This window comes from Lagopus muta, chromosome 5, assembly GCF_023343835.1.
Source record: "Lagopus muta isolate bLagMut1 chromosome 5, bLagMut1 primary, whole genome shotgun sequence".
NCBI classification, from domain to species: domain Eukaryota; kingdom Metazoa; phylum Chordata; class Aves; order Galliformes; family Phasianidae; genus Lagopus; species Lagopus muta.
The window spans coordinates 21,329,620-21,354,106 of record NC_064437.1 but is presented as its reverse complement, the minus strand read 5'-3'; the positions used below and the strand labels follow the sequence as shown (position 1 = coordinate 21,354,106).

At 38.6% G+C, this 24,487-nt stretch overlaps 1 protein-coding gene across 1 annotated transcript in view; it reads left to right on the top strand.

Moving 5' to 3' along the window:
• CRB1 (crumbs cell polarity complex component 1) overlaps positions 1-24,487 on the top strand; it is a 92,255-nt gene that overhangs the window by 59,730 nt on the left and 8,038 nt on the right. Inside the window, exons 7-11 of the mRNA XM_048946527.1 lie at positions 1,274-1,824; positions 2,233-2,398; positions 4,669-5,572; positions 7,063-7,191; positions 10,158-10,284. Coding sequence (XP_048802484.1) covers positions 1,274-1,824; positions 2,233-2,398; positions 4,669-5,572; positions 7,063-7,191; positions 10,158-10,284 — 1,877 coding nt within the window. The remainder of the gene's footprint in view (positions 1-1,273; positions 1,825-2,232; positions 2,399-4,668; positions 5,573-7,062; positions 7,192-10,157; positions 10,285-24,487) is intronic.

Below are 24,487 nucleotides of genomic sequence, written 5' to 3'. Positions count from 1 at the left end.
ATTATTTCTATAGGCCAGACTTTTCAACACATAGATTTAGAAACAGAGGTAATGTTACTCTCACTACTAAAATTTTTGAAATTTGATTTATGAAACTGTTTATGAACAACGAAGGGATTTATTGCTTCCAAATAAATGCCAAATAATACTACTGTGCCACATGGTAGTGCAGTGTGATTATTAAAGGTCTGCTAGGATCTTCACATTCAGCACCTTATTTTCATGGCTTTTTTTAATGTAGTCAATTAAAAAAAGTACTGCTGCAGGCAGCAACATGACCTATGAGGTCTCACTCGAGGAGTTTTACAGTGCAAAAGGGAACTGACTGTTCAGCTATGTGAACATTTAAAAAAAAAAAAGCTTGGTTTATTCTTTCTATGAATTTGATATATTAAAAAATCACTCTTGAAAGTGTTTAGGCAGGAAGTCTATAATACCAAGGACAAGATCATGAAACGTGAAGTATAAAAATAGAAACACTTTGTTGTGCTTTAACGAGATGATTCATCAGAATAAAATACGCTTTGGACTACATATTTTATATCCTTACGAGTCTGAAAATCATTACTGAAAATAAAGAGTAAGGCAGAGAGACAGATGGTTTTGGTTTAATCATTTTAATTGATAAGCCCAAAAAATAAAAAGGCTCACTCAATCCTAGCTCATTTTTCCCCATGACACAGTAGCATTAGAAGCACTCAGGAGTGAGCAGAACTCATATTAGAACTTACTGAGTCTGTTGAAAAACCTGTGCAAGACAAAATAGGTGTGCTATCTGTAAGTGTTATACAAGAGGGTTGTGCTAAGCAGCTTCTGACAATACAGCATAAAAAATCAATGAAGTTCAAGAATTATGTAAACTTCCCTTGTCATCAGAGAATCAAAGGAACTAGCTTCTTTTCTAAATGATTTTTCTGATGACCAATCCTGGAAAATGTAGAAATTTGTCCTTCTTAAACTGTTTGCAAACACAGTATCGCATGGAGCTTGATAAAGGGGAAAATTGTGCACAGTAATATAACATCTGGTCCTGTACTGGGGCCTAAAGTTACAGCCATGGAAGCTGACAGGAGTTTTGGAATAGAAGCTATTTATGGCCAGAACAAGTCTTTATTCATCCACAAATACCAGCACATCTTACTGCCATAAGTAAAGTATATAATCAGAAGTAGCTATTTGATCATTATACTGGTTCCTTTGTCATTTAGCCCTGACTATTCTATTTTTCCTCTTCCTTTCCTTTTTCACCTTTTCTCCTGTTGCTAATCCCAAGAGTATATTCCAGGTCGATTTGGATCTGAGGACTCCTCAGGCTATGCTGCTTTTTCTGTTGATGCTACTGAGAATGAAAATCTGAATATATCAATGTTTGTCCGAACTCGCAAATCTTCTGGCTTGTTACTGGCTTTGAGAAACAGTACCTGTCTCTATGTAAGAGTCTACTTGGAAGATGGGAAACTCACGATGTTAGCTCCAAATTCCATGAAGCTATTAGGGAAACATCCTATAAATGATGGAAATTTCTACCTAATAACATTAAAAATAGAACCAAATATGTTGGAATTATTCCAATCCTCTCAATACTTAGGCTTTATTTCTACTCCACTACTAACCACCCAAAGTAAGGACTTTCTTTACATCGGAGGCCTACCAGATAACAGAGAAACTGATAGAAATGGTGGGTATTTCAAAGGCTGCATCCAGGATGTAAGAGCGAATAACCAGCCACTGGAATTCTTCCCCCTCACCAATTCACTGAATTCTTTTATCAACCGAACCCTGATCAACGTCACCCAAGGCTGCAGTGGTGACAATCTCTGCAAGGTAAGAATGACATTTTCATTTCATTTTCATGTTTTTGTCGTGGGGACAAAACAAAACAAAACAAAAAAACAATGTAATTTTTTGTACAATATATAATGATAATATCTTAGCAAAATATGTAAAAATGCTAGAAAGAGCAGATTTTGATATGTTTTGATAAAGCAAAGTTATGATAAATATGATGGATAGTATCAGCAAAATGTACTGGCATAGAAGAAAATGAAAATATTTTAAGGTTGCAATACTATTGTTCACAAATTATTAAAATGTTCTGTGCAGTCTTAGTACTAATTGCTTTCCATTGGATATAAACAGAATTTTCCTTCTCGACAAAAAGTCTACATTCCTAGAGTTGTGAGTCCACCAAGATTGATTCACGCTTTGATTATCTCTTCTCTTTCCCCATAGTCCAGTCCTTGCCACAACGGTGGTGTATGCTATTCAATCTGGGATGACTTCACTTGCACATGCCCCCCTAACACTGCAGGAAAAGCTTGTGAGGAAGTTAAGTGGTGTGAGCTTGGGCCCTGCCCTCATGAAGCACAATGCAAGCTGGTGCACCAAGGATTTGAATGTAGGTAAATTTCAGTTATTCCTGTCATTTTTGGAAATTAGAAACAATTGATCAGCATTTCTTAAAACTAAGTATTCACTTATTTAAAAATTCAATGGTACTTCTGTATTATGTAGGTTGCTCCGAACGTAATGCCTCCTATTTTATTTTCATGGAAATGACAACAGCTACAAAGAGGATAGTAACAGAGGATAGTAACAGTATTTAACAGAGCAAATTCTTGCCTACAAAGCACCATTCTGCAACACAGTCACCATCAGTAGCTGTGAATTTTCACCAGTGATGAACAAGAGCCTGCATGATGCACTTGTGAAAATCTGCACCAGTTGAGGTGACCCACTGTCACTGCCACCACTGCTGAAATGCACCACCACTTCATTGCACTCTCATCAACTGTTTGGTCTCCATAAATGTTCAGCAAACATCAGTGAATGTCAGTAGGTGCCGTTTTTTCCCTGCATGGAAGAATTCAGGGACACACCTTTGCTTCCTAAACACTTCCATATCAGATGCCATTTTGTCTGACTTCCTCTCTGCTACTGTCTGTTGCACAGAAAAAAAAAAAAAAAAAATGTAATGGGATGTGGGCAGGAAGTTTCAACCTCTACTGTGATATTACCAATATCTGCCTCTGACATCACTAGCAAAAGGAATAAAATAAGAGGCATTACTTTCGGAGCAGCCCCGTATAATAACAGAAATAACAATAATAATAACAATTGTAAGTTCTATTAATGAGAATATCCTGGCATATCAGCATCAGAAATTTTCAACTAGACCCAACGATGCAGGCACTGATGTTTACATAACCTTTGCTTTTGACTTATCCGCGAGAGCATGCCAAAGTTGTAGAACAGATTGCTACATTGCCTGACTGTAAGGGTACCCCACATCCCTGCACTGCAAAGAGATAAGACAACATGCAGTGTTGGATCAACTTAGGATGTTCTCCATCCTCCTGAAGATAAAAGCTACATTACATAAATTGCATCACTTGATATTCTTCAATGTTCAATACCTTTGTAGAAAGTCACCTTAACACCAGCTGTACGGTTATTAAATTAGTATCTTGGCAAGAAGCAGCATGCCAAGTGGTCTATTTGTTTGAAAACTGATAGCCATTAACTGACTGAACATTAGCCAGCCTGCACATCTTTCCTTCTCTTTCTTTCTCCTTACCACCCTGAACTGGAGGAGAATATAACAAGCAAGTAGGGATTTTGAAGTCATATTTTCTCCTTTTGCTACCAAAGTCCTAACGATGCTATGAAGGAAGAGAAATATACACAGAGTCTGCTAGAATGGTTGATTCTTAGGAATGAGAAGGTTCGTCACCAGAAGATTACTATCCTGGGCAATTTGCATGCAGATCAGTATGGTGCTGTTTTCACTGAGATTGTTAGAATCAGCACTGCAGCACTTGTAAATATTTACAGCTGTAATTAAAATAATTATGCCTTCTCAAATACACATATTTAATGCTGGCATCAAATATGTTCTCTCAAAATTCACTTTTGCATTTTAGGAAAACGTGAACTCCAACTATACAAAAGAAAATCAAAGCAACAAACCAAAACCTAATCATAAAACACACACAAAAACACACACACAAATCACACAAGAAGAAACAGAGAGAAAGCTTCTACAAGAAGCTGATGGGATAGTCTAATAACAACAAAAACTTATACTCAGTGGCACAAATGATGGTAAAAACTTCCCAAATACTATCTAGAGAACACTGGTACAGTTACATTAAGTCAAATTTGGCTACATATGTAAGCCTGTATAAAGCAACTGAGCACCTAAGGCAAACCAGTGCAGCACCACTGGCTGGTAACCTGGTCTTTAACTATTATTTCTTTGCTAAGTGCTTATTCTGGGCTACCCTCACAAGAAGAAGCAAGGTTCAACTCTTATTACGCTTCCATACTTAGATCAGGTCACTGGTTTTAGTAGACCTACTTCTGATTTACATTACAGTAAATAAAGCCAGAGTCATTGGGTAAGGGTCACTGTCCCCCTTCCCTCATTAAAGGGAAATGAGCTGGAAGCTGTAGGATTAGGATTTCAGGTAGCACTGCTCTGTAATCTTTGCAGCCATAAGAGGCAAGCAAGGATAACTGGGATACTGATGGAATTGAATTGCTTTTTAGTAGAAACAAAAGGACTTAAGTGATGGGGATCATGGAATCTTCATCTCTCTGAAGAGATACTGTCCAGGTGGACTGGTTTAAAGCTGGCCTGGTTTCTCAATTATTATCTTTGCACAGGTCTCACTAATGCAGTGTTTAGCGGCCGAAGCAGCGCTATATTTTACAGAAGCAACGGGAAAATCAGCAGAAGCCTCACCAATATCGTGTTTGGCTTTCGAACTAGGGACACAAATGTGATACTGCTGTATGCGGAGAAGGAGCCTGAATTTGTTATCATGAGCATTCACAACTCCAAACTGGTCTTCCAACTGCAAAGTGGCAACAACTTTTACATGTTGACTCTCACTAGCTCACTGACTGTGAGTGATGGGAAGTGGCACCAAGTGATGGTCTCCATGCTGGAGCCCCTGTCTCAGTTCTCGAGGTGGCACATGAGTCTTGACAACAAGGACACTGCAACCAGTACAGCTGCTACAGGAAGTCTCAATTTTCTACAAGAAGAGGCAGATATCCATGTGGCTGACAAGGCTTTTGACAATTTGGATGGCCTGCGAGGATGCATGAGCACCATAGAGATCAGTGGAATTTATCTCTCCTACTTTGAAAATGCTGATGTCCTGACTAAAAAACCTCAAGAGGAACAATTTCTCAAAGTATCTGCAAATCCTGTTCTTACAGGCTGCTTGCAGGAGGATGCCTGCAGCTCAGAGCCCTGTATGCACGGGGGGACGTGTGAAGACTTGTACACCTCCTATCGCTGCATGTGTCCCCTGGGGTGGGCAGGCACCCATTGCGAGACCAACATCGACGAGTGCTTCTCCAACCCCTGCATTCATGGAAACTGCACGGATGGGATCAGCTCTTATGAGTGTGTCTGTGAACCTGGCTACACAGGGTTGAACTGTGAAGAGGACATAGACTACTGCCGTGGCCACCAGTGTGCAAATGGGGCCACCTGCATAGATGGGATTAATGGATATTCATGTCTGTGTGCTGGTAACTTTACTGGAAAGCTTTGCAGGTAATACAGACTAGGTAGGTCCACATGAATTTTTTCAGGTCTCACCTGAGATTGTTACACCACTGATGCTTCCATTTAAATGCACATCTAATAAACTGCACATTACAGACCTGTACATTATAAGATACGCATCTAGTTATATACTAACTGTGGCTGTACAATTGATGTAAAAAGTCTGCAGTACAGAAAGCCATAGAGATCAGTTAGATATGGACAAAGAGAGTGGAAAGGCACCAGACAGATTTCAGAGAGGTGGGGAGCAAGACAGAGCTCTGCTGCCAGCCTGAAACATACAACTCCTCACTGGCAGCATTACAAGTCAGCTGGACAGCTGAGGTAGATGCATTGCAAGGATTTTGAAAACGTTTTGAATCTCTGAAACTATGTTTTATCAGAATAACAGCAAACTAGTGAAAGTCTTAGTGGGTGGGTAAGAGAAACAAGTAGAGAAGAGTTTGTAAAAAACTTTTTTTCCCCACCTATAGCATGTTTGCTAGGTGTGTCTTTTCCTTCTAGGCTTCTCTCAGCCCAGCAGTTCTGCTGGCTGTGGCACCACACAGCCCACTCTATGCATCACATCTGCTGATCTCACTGTACTGCTTAGAGTTCCTTCCAGACAATCCACTGTGAGGGGAGCAAGCCCTCCCTTCACTTGCCCTTCTCTTCACACTGTATGTTTCTCCCTTCCGAGAGGGCAAAGATATTAAACAGCTAATTTCTACAGCTACCACAGCTAAGAATCTCTTTTCTCTAATTTAATTTTTAGGTGAAAGTCCCTAAACAATTATACCTTTTTATATTCTGACCTACTACCAGCAGTTAGTTATTTTCATCATACAGTCATGTTGGTCTGAATGTAAGGATTTTTTTTTTTTTTAAAGAGATTAGATTCAAGAAAAAGTGTTAGTTGTTCAAACATCCTTCTACTCTTTGCAGCCACATGCTGCAACGTGACACCCAAGCTGTTGTGACCCTGGGGTTGGTGGCAGAACTTAGTGCATCCTTGAGAAAGCAACTTCAAATTCAGGTAGTTAAGTAAGTGGACCCAAACACACTGTGCAGTCCTAGACACCAGCTCTGCCTTTGTGTAGTGTTGGCACCCACCCTCCACAGCCCATCCCTCACCATGCAGGCATGGCCAGGCCCAGGCACCTGCCTGTGAGTGCACACAGGCACGGGGTTTTCCTACGAGGGAGAGAACCAAGGAGGCAACAAGCTGTGTGTGTATTCCAGAACTGTGTGGTCATCCATGGGTAAAATATGATGCCTCCCCTGTTTGCACTGGATGGCATTTGCCAACAGGAGTGCAGCTCTCACTGTTCAGATACTAGCAGTGGTAAGTTCTGCATTCAAACAACAAATTTGCAAGGTAGATCTAAACATTTTCCGCTAACGCAATGGACTAGACTCAGGAAAAGTGAGAACACGGCATTTAGAAGTGAACAAGGAGAGAGCAAATAACAGCTGTCATTGCCTTTCTATTTATCCAGGTATCGAAGATTACCCTATACAGTTTGTGGGAATGAAGACAGAAATCTCACCTGTTACAATTATGGCAACTGTACTGATCTTGGAGGCAAGCTGGCCTGCATGTGCCTGCCAGGATTTGTTGGAGAACGGTGAGATGCTTCACTTTATGGAACAGTTCTTACAAAAGTCATTCCAAGGGTTTGCCATCCATAGAGAAATTACTCTCCTGCAGAAATACAGAAAAAGCTGGTTGTCAAGTGTAGTAGTTCTTTGCCCGAGGGCCTGAAAGTATAACAGTCTTACTTAGGCAAAAATTACAAATTAGCTCAAGAGGGGTCAGTCCAGTACAGCACCACTAATGCCAGTGCAAGCCTTTATTTCTTAGTGAGTGTTGTACAACTCCTGCTCTTTGGATTCAATGCCAAAGTTGTATGTAGGCACACTGGAATGTTATTTTTCTGTATATCTATAGGCACACATAAACACGTATATCCTATTCATATATGTATAAAAATTAGCCAGAATACATGCTGACACATAAATAAGCCAAGCTGTCCTATTTTCACATGTATCCATTGTAAATAAACAATCTATTCTCCTACAGGGATAAAATGATGTGAAATATGTGGAAGTGTTATTTTCTTTACCGAATGCCAAAATATGAAAAAAGAATTATTATTTGAAATAAAAGTTGAGAAATACTTCTTACATATTATAGTATGAAATAGAAGGGGCCATCCCAATTTGTATCTTGTAGCAGTTTGCTGCATGATTTCTTACCACTTGTTGATTCTCTACAAACACCTCTGCAGCAGGGAGGTCTGAAGGTCTCAGTGCATAAGGTGTTGTAAAAACATAAGAGGACATCATCCCAGTCATAATATGGCCTGAAGTAATGGCAAATTTCTAAATAGTAAGAAAAGGTACACAGAACATAAACAGAAAACTAATAACTTTCACTTGCAGTGCAATTAACATTACATCAGAGTGCAATATCCAAACATTCAGCAGGACCAAGCTGTGCTGGCTTTGCAAACACAAAGCAGTGTTTCAACAAATAGTTTTCATTCTTTCAAAATCTGCTTAATTCACTGACTTCGTGGAACCTGCACAGTAAACCAAAAAGGACAGATGAAATGAAAATTTCCACCCACTCATTGCACAGTGTAGTTGGCTGACACATCTGCACTGTACTCTTTAACTCAGCCAGAAGGCCTGCATGCCACACTGAAAAAAAAAAAAAAAAAAAAAAAAAAAAAAAAAAAGCTAAAGAAATAAAATAATAAAATAATGAAAGCATGTTCTCAGGCATTTCTTCAGTGTATACTCTTTTCAGGACTTCAAGACAAGTCAAAGTGCTTTTTCCCTCTTCCTTCCCCTGCCAGGCAACTTGCTAAAAGCAGCTCTGGGAATGAGCCTTGCTTACATCCACTCCACTGGCTGGCAATAATGTCTATTTTATAGTTCCCGTGATCCTCATACTGAGTAGCAGCCTTGCACCAATCGTACTGCACTATAACTGACAATCAAAGCAAGGCATTCTTCTCAAATGTCTAAAATTGACCATTTGTCCTCTTTTCCTCCAGGCTGACACATCATAAACCAGGAATATTTCTGTTTGCAGAACTTAATACATAAGAAAAAAAAATTTCACCTCAATCAGTTAACATTTTTTCAGAATAATTTCAAATGTATCAGTTAACATGAAAATTCAAAACAAAACCCTTCAATCTATTTATTGATTAGAATAGTAAAGCAGGCATTTTGGCTTCAAGACAGTATTTCATCCCTAAGAAAACTAATGATGTACAATTTAAAAAAAAAAAAAAAAAAAAAAAAAGGGGGTGTATTTCTATGTCATTCAATTGACTTGGGATTACAAGGAAAAAAATAGCAAATAATAAGGGGAAAGGAAAACTTGAAAAGATTAAATAAAAGAAAATGTAGCTGTGTCTTCTATGTCACTGAAATCAGACAGTTTTCAAAATCACCAAAGAGAGTGAGGTTTAAAAGTCTTCCTGTACTTTGTTTTTCAGATTTGCATGGGGAAGTTCATAGCTATGTAATTTTTATGGATTTCATTAATACTTAATTTTCAGCTTTCTGATGTATGTAAAAATGTAGTTTATTAATCCATGGAACTTTTTCATGGATTAATAAAGAAAACCAGCTAAGTGTTTAATGCAAAGAGCAGCACATCTCTAATGTAACACTTAACAACATCTTGAGTGCTAATGGATATAATTAAACAAAACAATTCCTGGAAATTTTCTGTGAATTTCACACGTCCTACTTCGATAGTAAATGTGATACTTAATCTGGAAAAACACAGTATTGACCATTATCAGTACTTGAAAAAATGAAGGCAGGGAATTCAGGGGAAGCTTCGTCAGGACAGAGAATCACCAAATTGTTACCAGTTTTTAAACAGTTGCAAATGCTTTTCATTCATGGTTGGTTGCCTTAAGAAATTATTAGAACTTAAATTTCCTTTCTCATCAGAATTACTGAAAAGCTTATAATGATAAAAATTTAAGCTTTTAAAAACCGTATTCTGCAACTGCCTTTCTTAACATTCTCAGTGCCCACACCCTCTCAGAGAGTCCTTATAGGAGATAGTGCTGGACATCTACTGACACTTCAAATTGAGATAAGAAATGGGAGAACATTCCCAGGGGCATTCAGTTGTGAAATAATGTGCTTTTGTTTCACTTAGATCTAAAATATCGAGAAGGAAATTGTGCCCTCAGCTTGCAGTAACGATGAAAATGGACCAGCAAGTGCTCAGCAGGACTTGTGCTGTATCCAGCTCTAAAACCACACACCAGCTTTCATTTCACTTTGCTAAGCACCGTTAACCAGGAAATGCTCCACAGAAATGAAATTTCTGGCTTAACTATCTATGTTTGAAAGTAACACAGGAAGTTCAAGATTTAAGAGAGGATAATCAAGTCATTAATAAGATTCTCTGAAGACCACAAACACATGTGGAAATATACTACAGATTTCAAATGGAGCAGCCTTCTCATTAAAAGTTTCTGAATTAAAAATGTGCCAGTTTAATGCATTTTGTACCTGATTTCAGGATCTCACTTTTTTGCACTCTTCTCTGTAGGTGTGAAAAGGACATTGATGAGTGCAGCTCTGATCCATGCCTGAATGGAGGCCTCTGCCAAAACCTGCTCAACAAATTCCACTGCCTCTGCGACGTGAACTATGCTGGGGACCGCTGTGAGATCGATGTAAGCGACCTCTCCTTCTTTGTCTCTTTACTGTTGTGGCAGAATCTCTTTCAGCTTCTCTCCTATCTTATTTTGAGAATGGATGATGATCCAGCAGTCGAGTGGGGTGACCAGGAAGACTATTAGCAACCCTTTGACTCTTGGTTTAGCAAAACAGAAGATGCCTTGACCAAAGAGCTTAGCAAAGCAATGCAAGCATCTGAGTTTGAAAAATCATTTTATATGTTTTTTGAACTTATGTGAAACATTCAGTTTTATACAAATGTTCTTCAACTCTGGTTGTAACGTGGAAGCAAACCCTTCAGTAATATCATGTTACTTTATAAGATATAAGAAAGTGAATGATGGGAACTTTGTGATGCAGTGCTCAGGTCCGAGTTCTTGCCTGTTTGATGAACTGCTTTGGATCTGTGTTAGTGCTTTCACTTCTTCATATTAGAACAAACGCTAGCAAATCTTAAAAAGTGTCTCAACCCCACACCAATAGACCATTTCACTACATGCACGCTGTCAGCACAAACAGTGGAGGAGATCAGAAAGTAAGACATAACAAGGGGAACTTTAAGATACACCTGTGGTAGCATTCAAGCACTATGCAATGGCTGGCAAAGCCATTTGTTGCCCTCAGAGAGGTTAATTTTACCATTAAATCTTACTGGTGTCACAATCTCTGCACCACATAATACTTTCATTGCTAGTTTTCGGCCATTTGGTCTCCCACCTGCGATACCAAGTATGGTGCTTTTGGATAAATAACATTATGGATCAGCAATGGGGCCCCTTGTACATCCACTCGGATTAGTGGCAATCCTGTACCTCTGCTCCATTAGCCTCTACACCTCCAGTGCATCACTCTGAGATAAACTGTGGCTATCTCATTTTTCATTAGAATTCCTCTCTCAAGTAAGGCCCAGGAAGTATATTAGATTTTGAAATTACAAATTTGCTGTATTTTCCAAAGATTTCTTCAAATTTCAGAAAGTCTCTCTATCAGTAGGTAGACTCAATAGACTAAAGTACAACCTTTTGTTCCTTCACATGAAGTAACCAAGGTACTTCAGTTGAGTGGCTGTACATGGACTCTTTAAATAATGAAAATTACATACACTGGGAGATCTAGAAACAACAAAAAAAAAAAGGAAAGAAAAAATGTAGGAAATGTAAAATATCTGAATTTGTGGATGCCTTTGGGAGAGTCAACACAAATGAAGGACACTGCTAAATATAAAACAACAGTGAAAGTGATTTTTTCTGAACAATGCTTCAATGCAAAAAGCATTTGTGAACTGTGCAAATATTTCTCTGGGCACTGATGATTGTATTATATTTGTATATATTCCATACTCCTTTTAGCCATCTAAAATAGAGATCTCAAATGATAGTGGCATGTAGCAAAGTTATAGGAAAGATTAGAGTTATTTGAAGAGGTTTTGTGACTCCAGAGAGTGATAAGTGATATGTTAAAGTTCTCATTTTGCTACAGTAAAATGCAGCAGAAGTCATTGCCTGAGAATCAAGTCTCTCTTTTATTTCTCATCTTTCAGAGATGTCCCCAGATTGATTTTTTTTTGAACTTCATTCCAAGCATAATTGCAGCAACACTGGTATTATTAAATAAGGTTCCTATTTTCAGAAAACCCTCACATTCTTTTGTGCATTTGCAGCAAATACAATGATTCATCCCTGTGAAATGCCACACATTCCTGTATTGAGCATTTGCCTTAGTATGAAAACTTAAGCACAATATAGTAATGATGGTAACAGCTACATTTATTAGGATAATATCTTTGTTATATTTATCTTAAAAAGTGATTTGGGTAGTTTTTATGTTTATTGCTCTTTAAAAAAAAAAGCGCTGTTCATATGAAAGGTCCTTCCCTCTTTATAAGCAAGTAATTAACGTTGAAGAAAGCTAGAAAAAGTACATGTATTAACTGTATGCCTGACAAGCAATAGCTATCATTGCAGCATGCAAACCAACAAATATATCTGTATGGAGATTCCAAAACTTTTTCTATTCAATACCAGAAATGTGATGACTGCACAAAAGTTTTAAATGGATTTAAAGGAATGTGTGAGCTTTCACGTACATTTAGAGTTTGTTACCTGCAGAGCAGCAGTTCAGTCTTTGAGTACATGCTACACAAATATTGTCTGTTCTTGCAATTTAATTCTTTCCTTCCTCTAATGCCTTGTCATCATGAAACATCTTCTGACTTCAGCTGTGCTCCTCTCCCCTCTATATTTCCATATGTTCAACTACATCATGTACGTGTACAGAACTTTCCTGTCATTGCACAAAATAAACCTTCTGCCTTTGTCTCTATGTCTGCTTCTCATTTCCTGCTGACAGCTCTGTCCATTTGCTTCAAGTGTGTCGTTTCTTCTGATATTACCACCTTACACACACCAGCAGAGGCTGCATTTCCCCATTGCTCTGCAGTAGTGCTGGCAGTGCCTGGGGCAGCTATTCAGCTGCCAGTGCCTCCCCAGCTGCAGCTCTGTTATGTGTCCAAGGGCAGTTGCGTAGCACAACCCAACTGACAAGACCCAAACCAGCAACTCAGAGAAGGAGCGCTTAAAGGGTCTGCAGGGCTCAAAGTGACTCTTATTACCTGCTTTCTCCTTTTGTACTGTCAATACTTACAAAACTGCTGGGTGTTGGAAGGCCTCTGCTAACATTCTGACAGGTCATTTCTTCCCTTTGAGTTACATCATAGCCTATAAGCTGGTTCTGACCTGTGCACGGATCTCTAGTTGAGAACGGACTTCATATTTCTAGTTTATAACATTAAACAGAAAAAGGAAACAAATTCCAGATTAATTAAAATTATTTTTTGGAATATATACTTTCACAGAAAGATAAGCCATTTTAAAGGAAACAGCTTTAGAAGCAAAAATGAAAAAAAGCTTTGCTAAGCACTAGTTTTTTGTAAGTACATCCAATTGCAAAGATTTTTTAGGATCTAAGAGGTTAAAGATTTTAATGTTTAAAATTGAGATATAGCAGCAAGATCTTCATAGATGAATGAAAGCAAACAAGCAAGTTCACTGTATTGGGAGGTATGGCTTGTGATTATGAACATTGACACTAGCAGTAATGGATCCCTCTATTTTGACGCTAAGGTTCAAATGTTTTTTCATCTCAATAACTGTCATTCATAAATATGGGCAATGAGAAGTAGCAGTGATAGAGCTTGAAGAAAAAAGAAAGATTCTGAAAAGAGGGGAAAGATAGCAGTGGTTGAGGTACTAAAAGGGGAAGCAAAAGTATCTGCATCAGCTGTGGGAGGAGTAAAAGGGTATTCTTTAACGAGTGAGGGAAACAAAGGAGCAGTATTGCACTGGGGAAGTGTGCATAGAGAATGGAAAACTTAGAATTGCTGTACTGACAATAGTTCTTACTTCTGACCCTTAAAAAAACAGGTTCTGAGTGATGCTCCTCTGCTACTGCAATTCAAGTTCTGCCAGCAGCATTCTGTCTTAGCCAAAAGGAACCCAAGTGTTTGTGAAAGAATCCTTGATGCTGAATGCTTATTGAATTCTTTTAGTCCCAGATAATTTAATTTTTAAGAAACTAGATTCAATACACAGTTTGCTCAGTGCTGTATGCTATGTGACTATAATAAGTTAGTGAAACAAAAAATATCAAAAAATATGCTTCAAACTCACAGTGAATTAAATCAGGTTTCCTTTTTTTTTTTTTTTTTTTTTTTTTTTTTTCCCATTGCAAATATTTTCCCTGGCCTGACACCCTGAGGTCCAGCTGGACGGAAACTCTAGTTCTCTAAATCATCTTTTAGCTCTTGAACAAATTTTTGCAGTTTGATGTAGTGATTTTCCCTATAAATGTTTGCAGTGAAAAGTTCTTCAAATTACCACCTCAAGAACCACTGGTTACTATAACCTAATAAAATAGCCACAAAAAAACTCCAGCAGGACATCATTCTGTAACACTTAGACAACTATTACCTGCAATACATCTTCAGAGAGTAAAATAAAATAAATGGAAAGTTTGTGATCCTTTCACTTTGTGTTTCAGGAGTACTATGAGGTCCCATTAGGCCCCAAAGCCCATTCTGCCTGTGCTGTGCATAGCAAAAGGCATCCCTATGCTGAGGCAAATGCAATCCCTATGCTGACTGGCAAACAGCTCAGGATGTACTTTAAAATTGTTTTTTGAGCATTATCATCAGCTGCACCTTTGGGACAGCACTTCCTCACAAAGCATACCCTCTCCTATTGTACTTGTGAATATACATGAATCTTGAAAGCAATGCTAGATTTCACATCCCAGAATACAAGTTCTGCTAATTCTGTGTTCTCTGATGTGTGCTGCTGTTGCTTCCAGCTGGTATCATTTGATCCTCCAGGGCACAAGGACAAGCGTCATGCACTGCAGGTTACAATTCACATTTAGTGTCATTAAAAATACACTGATAAGCATGTAAAGTATGTTCAATATTGAATCTGAATTCAGTAAAGCTCTCTCAGGCTTCCATAGCACAGGCACACAGAATTTTGATTGAATTGGCACTGCAGCAATTAGCTAATGTATTCATTAACTACAAGGCTTAGTAATGTGAACGTAGCAAATGATACTTAATTACAATAATTAAAGCCTAGTGATTCATGAATAATGCATTCTCTAACTATTTACTTATTCATCCTTGTGAAGCCATTAATGGATAATGATCATTCGAATAAAAGACATGGACATCAGGAATGTAATACCGAGACTAGTTTTTCTCAGTCTCACCATAGCTTTACCTGTTTGCCTTACGTACTTCTTCCTTGCCAATACCCACAGAGATGGAAAGTATTTGAAGAGCTATAGAGGAATACCATCACAAATAGAGCCATACTGGCTAGTTCTCACACTGCATCAGTTCTCAGTCAGTACTCTCATCAGGCTTGGAGAAGGTCCAAAGAGTCCCATCATGCCAGAAATACAGGATAGATTTTGTTTTGTTTTTAAGTCATACTCATGTGCGATTATTTTGAGGCAGCATTATCATTTTTGTTCTTAGCCTAAGTTCAAATGCTCAACACTAGACCAGTATTGCTCATCAGCTAGGCCAGGGATGTGGCAAAACGAAGCAAAGACAGGAAAGTCAACTGGATCTGGAAAGTGCTGCTGTCCAGGCTGAGGAGCTGCACTCACCTATTGCTCCTCATGCACAGCAAGTGAGACGCAGAGGCGGGCAGCACAGTGAGGGCAAGGCTTTAGCCACAGGGCATGCAGGCACTTACTGGGGTTTTGTCTTCCCCAATGCACCTGCCCGCTTTCCTGATGCTGCTGGAGCCCAGACAGGCAGGCAGCAGGAGGAGGTGGGCTGCTGGTGAGTTGTTGCTGCAGTGCCTTACAGAGCAGCCCTGCACTGTCAGCTCCTCAGAGAGGAATGCAGCACAGCACAGATAAACTCACTGCAGTCTCACGATTGTGTAGGTCAGCCACAAAGGCAGACTTGCTGCTGTTGATGGTATGGGGACATTCATTCCTGTGCCAGGTCAGATGCAGAGTCAGAACAAACATCTTTAGAGTTGTAAAACAAGCGGTTCTGCTCTGAAAGTCATTGCAAATGTCACATTGCTGTTTTTGTAGCTGTTTTTTTATTTTTTTTCCAGAGCTCCTTAATATCCTCTGCTACTTTCTATTAGTCTGCTTTCAAAACACAGGATTGAACTAAAACTTCTAAAAGAGTATTGCAAGAAACACATTTAATATGTGCCATAACATAAGGTACAGAAACATTAGGTTGCAAAGACGATAAGGTTATCTGATGTGTCTTAGCTGGGAAAGACAAGAACACTCCTCATGAGGCCGACATTACTGCACGCATCAGTGCAAAGCAGCTGAATATTTAATGTATGTGGTAAATATAAGCAGCAAAGGGAGCCCAGATGTCATATGACAGCCTAACACTCCACAGTATAGGAATCGGCTCAAATAGGGTATTCACATAACACATTTAACGTTCAGACTAACATGTTTTGTCTGTACACCATCCTTTATGTTGCAGAAGCATTGTTTTCCTTTTCTCACCTTCTGATGTTTTCCTTGTAGACTCTCAGTCACATCACATGGGCATTTACTTCAGTCATTGCTCACTTCCAAACACATTTGAGCACTCCATGCCTGCATTGTTCAGATACTAAATTTTACATGCTTTTTATCATATGGTTCATGAAAATTAATGTTCTTTTTTTTTTTTAATTTTATTTTTCTCTCTCTCTCTCTTTTTTTTTTTTTTTTTTTTAAATTTTTTCTGGCTTCCAGTGATACTAGAATATATACTAAAAGTTGTTTCAGCTCTTTAGAACAATTAACTCAGAAATATGTGTGTGCGTGTATATATGTGTGTGTGTGTGTATATATATGTATATTTATGTATGTATATATATATATAATATACATACATTTGTAAGAGCAGAAACAAATAATTCTGTCTTCCAGTGACTTTCAAACAATAATGCTCGATGTCACTGAACAGTCTAGCCAAAAGCAGACTGAAAACAGACAATAAAATAAATATATTTTAATTCCTTAAATACAAATTAGTGAACTCACTAGAAGTTTCCATAGTAAAACAAGTTCCAGCCTCACCTTCAAAATGAAAAATAAAGCCTGGGCTTGTCCTTGACTGCTTTTAAAAAGAAAAATATACTGGACGGAAGTTGAGGAGTTCATAACGGAAAAGACAATGTATATGGAGTTGGCAGCAACCTCTTGGGATTCAGTGTTTGTCCTCTTCACTAAAATGAACAGAATTGAGAGATAAGTACAAAGCTATAAATGGGATTTATTGCCAGATTGGAAGGTGGCTTCAGGGGAAGCTTGTCCACCACCATTAAGAACTTTAACAAAAACCTCCTCATTTTTATTTAGTACTTAAATAGGAACCATAGCCCCTGGCTGCAACCACTACATTATTTAGACAGCAGCAGTCCTGTAGCACATTACACCTATCTACATACTAGCTAAGCATAACAAATACATCTGGCAGAATAGTGCTCAGAAATGATTCACATGCTTACAATTACTACAGAAAGGTCCATGGAGTTATGATGTTTCCAGATAAAGCAAGGGTGGCAGGCTCATCTGCCTATGCATCTCTTGGTGAGTTCTGCATGTGAAGTATGTTCTTGTGCAGAGTGCTTTTCAGTTCTTGTTATGAAACTCCATTCCTAACAGTGTCTGAAAATATTTTGCACACTTTATTAGAGTTCTTGAATATTTGTCCACTAAAAAGCAATAAAAAAAATCCTATTCTTGAATATCTGAAAAATATTTTGTGTTCAAATGATCAGAAACACTTATATGTTTTCAAACAGAGTCATCTACATGGGAGGAAAAGCTTGTTACTTAAATATTTTAGATTCTGTGTACCAAACTGTAAAAACAATAGTCCTCAAATTTATTCAAACATTATTTATTCTCTTTTCAAGAAGAATAAAAACTGCTGTGATACTGCTGTAACACAGTGGAAAGGACAGGGGGAATCAGCAACGGTGCCCTTTAGAAACCTTTGCAATTATTTAACTAGAGCAGCTTTTGCACCATTCCAAACTGCTTTGGTTGTTGGTAGAAAAGAAAAAGAGAACGGTAGCGTTAAGAGGATCTCAAGCACTATATGAGCAGGATAACCAAGTATCTGTTTGGCAATGTGTTCTGCCTTTCTTGGATACAGTACAATAAACCTTTAAAAATTTAAAAAGTTACTGTGTTGCCTTGTCTTGGCTGCTCAGTGTTACTAGACCTAACTTAGTTACTTTAGTTAAAGTGTAACAAAGTCCATACCATTAAATTCCAAAGGAGAATGAACTTGAGGTCCATTTCATGTGAGAATATACTAAATTACAACAGATTCTATTAATGTTAATATATGTTAACGTGGAAAGTTAACCACACTGCTTGAATAAAGCACATAAAAATCATTTCCAAGGGCAGATGCTTCAGTGCTTAACAAGTCACATGGTGGCATTCAGGAATGAATTCCTGAGTACCCCATTTATACAAACTCCTGGCTATTGCAGTGCTCAAGACAAAACCAATAACTCCTCTGAGCAAGGTGAAGTATGAGAAAGTCTTTAGTTTCAGTAACTCTATGATAGTTTTAAATATCTTTTGTTTATTTCTGAACACGATTAATTCCCCACCTTAAATAACAACATTGTAGACTTCAAACTGAGCTCAGGTGCCTGAGGATGGACAGCAGCACTTGCTCTGTTCCTGGAGAATGTCATATTCTCCTCCAAAATAAACAGTGTACAGGAACAATCCCAGCTTGCAACAGCTCCATAATATTCATTATATTATCAAAAAGACTACCCATCAGACTCTAGCTTTCTTGTTCAGGGCTGTACAAACACCAACATGTGGCAGACAGCCAAAGGTAGAGACCTGGGGGTAAGTCCTAGCCAGACCTCAATTGGTCTTGCTCCTGGTGGGAGTGTTAGGACCAGGGTAGAATGAGAGAGCCGTCATACAGCCATTAGAGCAAGGGGCTTCTGTAGTGAAAAGAGCTTGCATGTGCAGATAAAGGTGAATTTTGATCTGACTCTGCAGACTATATAAAATGCTTACTTTCATCCCGTACTGAGAAACCTATGCATCCAAATTAATCATCTGACTGAAGCAGAGCTGAGTTACTCACAGTCAATATGCCTTATGTTGGAGGACCAGAAATAAATGCAATTAGGTGAGCCAGCATATTTTTTCGTAAGAAGTATGAACTTCGAGAAAATCTTCTGAAAGTGTAGGAAATCTTTGAAGAAAGACATTAACAATGCTGCCATTAAATCCTAGCATATTAGAGTAAATTCATCTAATGTGAACTACAATGTATTTTCTATCAGTTATCCTTAGGTGGCAGTAAGGTAAAAGCACGGAGCAAAAAACTTAAGAGAAATCTCTAACGTATTTATAGAGACCTCTCCCGCATGTACCGTGCTGGCTATAACATGAAAAGAGACTTCATAAACTTCTTGCACCTTCAGCAGAAATATAAAAAGCAATTACTAGATTAAGCTTCATCCAAATCACGTTCAGTATTGAATGCTGGCACTATCACTACTATGACCAGGTATTTCACTAAGTATGCAGTACTAATCCAAGAGTCCCTAAGATTGGAATTTAAATTTGTGGGGAGAGACGGACTCAAACACTCCTGTCAACAAGAAAGTACACGAAAAAGAAAAAAGGCTGTAAGAATATGGTAAATTCATTATCAAACATCTGAGACTTCAAGGAGTGATTATTGATGTAGAGCTCTACAGATTTTTATAAGAATTTCATTTACATTTTCCGAGTATTGCATCTCTTCCGAAGTCTTTCTTGAATATAAAACGTTCTGATGTAAGTCTTCCCTGATCATCATCTAGTAGAAAAAAGAACAAACACTAGGATATAAACATACTAGAAATTTTTATCAAGGAATATCATTAACTAAGTAATGTGACAGTGTCATGTAGCGTGCTAAGGCAAGAATTATGTAGCCAATAAAGGTCTAACTTATACCATTAATATTTACAGTTGGAAGCATGAGATGGCTGCAATCTAAGTGCTGCACCCAACAAAGGCTTGTTGTTGACTTGATACCTTCTTGTCTGACAGTGTGAAACACTCACATAGCTACTTACTTCATCACCACTTGACAGCGTAATATTAATGCTAGGTAGCAACACATGGCTGTTTTGCAGAAGCTTAGCACCAAATAGGAGGAAGAAATTCATCAAACGCTCAGGAGATTGTAGGCCTAGCTGTGCAGCAGAAAAGTAGAGATGAAGAGTAACTGGAAATTATCCACTATAACAGTAATCCTCATTCTGTTTCTGCTTCACTGCACTCCATTGACCCCATTACTGTGCACCATTGGACAGAGCAGTTTCTTATTCCCATAGAAAGTGGGAAGAGGTAAGTCTGCCAAGTTCAGCACAAGTTGCACCAGTTCCTCCCAAGAGCTAGGAGTCAGGTTAGATGATCTTGCTTCACATCACAGCAGTTGGGTCCAGAACCCATGGCAGGTGGCTGCCCTGTGTGAGACACTATTCTTTGACAGTTGCTAAGTGGTGATGATCATAAGGATCTGATTTCAGAAATAAAAGAGCATCTGCCACTAGCTTTGCTCATTAAAGAAGAGATCTTTTACCTCAGCTGTTGTGAGCTGAGAAGCAGGGATTCTGAGGAAGTAGTTCTGTGTTTGCAATTCATATTCTGCAAATCCATTAAAGTTAACTGAAGTCAATAATGCAGAACACAACCGAATCATGCCTAGTCAAAACAACAACCTCACCTCTTTTCCCCTAGAACTGTCGTGCTCTCATCTTCAGCACTGTAGCATTTTTTCTTATTCTTCTCCAGCTTTTGGGTCCCCTTCACCCACCTCACGCTTTCATGACAGCAGGCACAGTCCCCAAAACGCCACTACTGCTCATAGTTCCAAATCTCTTTTCAGAAGTCATTTCTACTGTGGCAACTGTATGGACGCAGTAAACTCAAACCAGATAGATGCAGGACAGTGACAGAAAGTTACTGCTTTCTGCAATAGCCTTTTGATTTTAAATATTATCCTAGTCCTCCTTGTGAGATGCTTGCCTGGTAAAGCGTTTGTCCATCATCAAGATTTATCTGTATAGAATCTACTGTCTTGAAGCTGTAATGCAGATAATCCCCTATGGAGAAACAACACCTGATATACTTCACTGTTAACTATGTAGAAAAATAATTATATATTACACTCCAAAGCATTTCCCAAGCTGGAAAGGGATGTTGCACCCCAGAGACTGATATCTTCACAAAAACACTGTCATAGTATTTGTCTAGTCTGCCATTTAGCAGCTTTGGGACAAACTCCTCCTCAGCGAGATTTGCCTGGATTTACACCAGCTATAGATTTTCCCTCCTATGCTTTCAGACGGCAGCAGATGGCTAAGTTTCTACACCAGAGGCTGTCAATAGAATTTTAAAAGGCATCTCATAACAACACATTGGAGCTGCACATTTAATCTGTGCTGCACCAGCAAGATGATCTTAAAAAGAGCTGGAGTACACTTACAAAATTAGCACTGTCAATTGCTGCAGAAATGCTATCAGGGAGTCTTCTGAAAGCCCACAGCTTAATGACAGCTTACCTCCCAAACTGCCAGCCAAATCACTTCTCTGTGTGTAACCAATGCTCAGATGTCTAAGAGAAAAGGCATTTAATAGTGTCTCACATGATGCTGATCCACCGAAATATCTAACGGAGATTTTAAGGAGCTGCTTAGGCACTTAAAGGTTTTCTTGGGTCCGTAGCTGAGCTCACATAAAGTACAGTGGTAGAAAAAGAAGTATTATTTCTTCTACCTAAGACAGAGCATCTCAGACCTTTTAAAGACTATCATTTTTGAGCCTGGGCCACCTCCATTAAACAGTTGATATGCACGAGGCATCAATACCCCAAGGAGTGAAAAGAAAACGCAATTACTATACATAGTCTGTTGTTATGAGCTGGATTCCTAAAAGTGGGCATTTGAGTTTGAAAAGCTATATCCAAAAAGCTAATACTATATACAGAGCTACCACGGCCATTTGTGATAGCATCTGTGTAGAGAGTGAGTTGTTTTGGTCTAAATGCAGCATGGTCTCTATGTGATCCAGAAATGATCTTGCAGTCTGATGTGAAAAGGAGGAGGTCTCTGTGTGCTGATCAGACTGTAAGATCAAGGCCCGTATGATACCCTTGTTTTAATCAAAGGCTGCTTTACAATTAGTTGCAATGTTTTTGAGACCTCCACCATCACTTTCCAATTTCTTGTTCCACTATAACTAGAAAAAGCTTCCTCGGTACATTCTGTAGAGTCACAGCAGTGAGACTTCACGTGTCAGGAGGGAGGCTGTCAGAATTTCTTAGGAGGCACATAAATCCCTGTGAGTGAAGCTAAATCACAGATTTCAATCATCTCTAGCTCCTTCATTTTCTCACAGGACACCAAAGAAGCAATTATTCCTTAATAAAACAGATTGCATTTTTTTCCTGATCCATAACTGTACAATCCAGATGATCAATTTATCATTGCAGCTGCTAAAACTAATTCTCTCTACTTTCGTGCCTTGATTTCATGAAGAGATGTCAGCCAACTAAAAGCTGACATTTTCCAGGAAGGAATTCATTCAGTCTGTCATATTTCAAATAAGATAAACCACTCAAACTACACTCCATAAGCAGATGTATAATAAATAAATAGGTGTTTGTGGGTTTTTGTTTTCAGACATAAATATCCACCCGAAAATGAAGAAATAAAATTTAAAAAGGTACTTACCTACAAACATTCATCTTCAAGGTGGGCTGTCTGTACTGTGGATCTTCTGTATATGTCCAGGTTGCTCATCCAGGTTTTATATTCAGAAATGGCTGTTCAATTACAAATAAGACTTGGGGATCTCGTTCAGGCCCTCCAGCAACGGAATTGCATTTTCCTGCAAAAAATATCTCAGATGCTGAAAGCAGAAAAAACAACAGCAATCTATGAAAATTCAAGACTTTCTACAAGTCTATGTACAGCATAGATTTTCAGAGGACCACAGTGATATGTGCGGGATGACAAGACGGTCTTCTCTTGGTGGATGTGCAGAGGGAGAAAATCCCAAGATCTGGAGAGAAAGTTATAGTCTCCTTGTGTTACCTTGCATGATGCAGGTATAATCTGCATGCAGAAGGCAGAGCTAAATGCAACCAAGCACATGGGACATGTGGGCAGCTTTATCTGGAGCTATGAGGCAGCTGGTTGCAGAGAGAAGCAGTCACACCTTTAAGCAATGACTCCAAGTCTGAATCTGTGCCTTCTGTAAACAGCCTTCTTATTCTTTCTGTTTGCTTTCATAAGGAAAGCAAAATTAGCAAGGAATTCTTCAGCAGTGTTTCTGGGTCAGTTTTCTTATCAAATAATCCTGAAGCCTGTTAGGCATTAGTTTTAAAGCAAATCAAATATTACAGGTTTAAAGAAAATAACCTTCTTCACATGGAAAATAATGGCTATCTAATATGATGGCCATAGAAAATGCATTTTTGAAGCTGATAAGATAAGCTGAAGTAAAGTGGGCGGGAGGAAAAGGAGTTGGAAGAAGTGGCCTCACCAGTGATAAACAGTGGAAGATCAGCCAAAGTGCACCACAAACACTCTAGATGCTGCCACCTATGTTACCAAAGGTACAGAATTATTCACATACCTGGCCAATAACAGTTACAAGCACACTCAACTGAGATGAATGCCCACATGGACAGCAGCACAAAGAAAGCCAGGATAAAGAGGATAAAGCTGTTAAAGGAAGTAGCTAATGGGTATTAATTTAAAAATTAGAATTGAAAAATAGTTTGTCATTCCCAATGGCCAGTGTGGTGTTTGGCTTAACTGAACATGAACTTCTTGTTTCTGTGTCCAAAATTTATTGGTTCAATTTTGTAGCCTAACAATCAGACAGCACAGCTCACAAGACACAGTGGCTCGTGCTTAGCATAGACAGAACAGATACTTCTAACGTGATGCTAGGCAGAATACTAGGTACTTGCTTGTGAAACTGGAAAGCAAATAATGGAAAAGCAGTCTGAATGCATCATTTAAAGTATTTAAATTGGAAGAAAGTCAATCTATGGATTTGCAGTCACTTTACAGCTCTTGAAAAATTGTAGTCCCCCAAGCTGAGGTTATCAATGCATCTTATTATGTGACTCATTGGATTTCTTCTAGAGCTACTGGGTTTCTTACATGAAATCAACCTTGAACAGAATTATTTGCTGATAAGGTGATTGTAAACCCTCACTGAAACAAATTCAGCATATCTGTGGGCTTTCTAAGAGTCATAATGGCTTTTTTTTGGCTACGCATTATTATCCCTATATACTTCCAAAACCTTTCAAAGTAGTTCTGACATGGGCTAATATGATTCAAGCCAATCATAAAGTAACCCTAATTACTTTAGCAAAAGGTTTTGATCTGGGAGCAGTAAATCTGGATGTCTTCAATCAGATGTTTTTACTGCAAATGAAGTGATAACCTCATGGCTGGTGTCAGGACTTGAGATCTGGAGACTTCACTAGTGAGAGCTCCACTGCACACAAGCAATTGCAGAATTCCCAGAAAGCACCACATGTGCCAGAGAAGGCAATTCTCAAGGCTGGCATTTCCCATGTTCTAAAATTTTTGATGATGTCTCTGTCTTGTA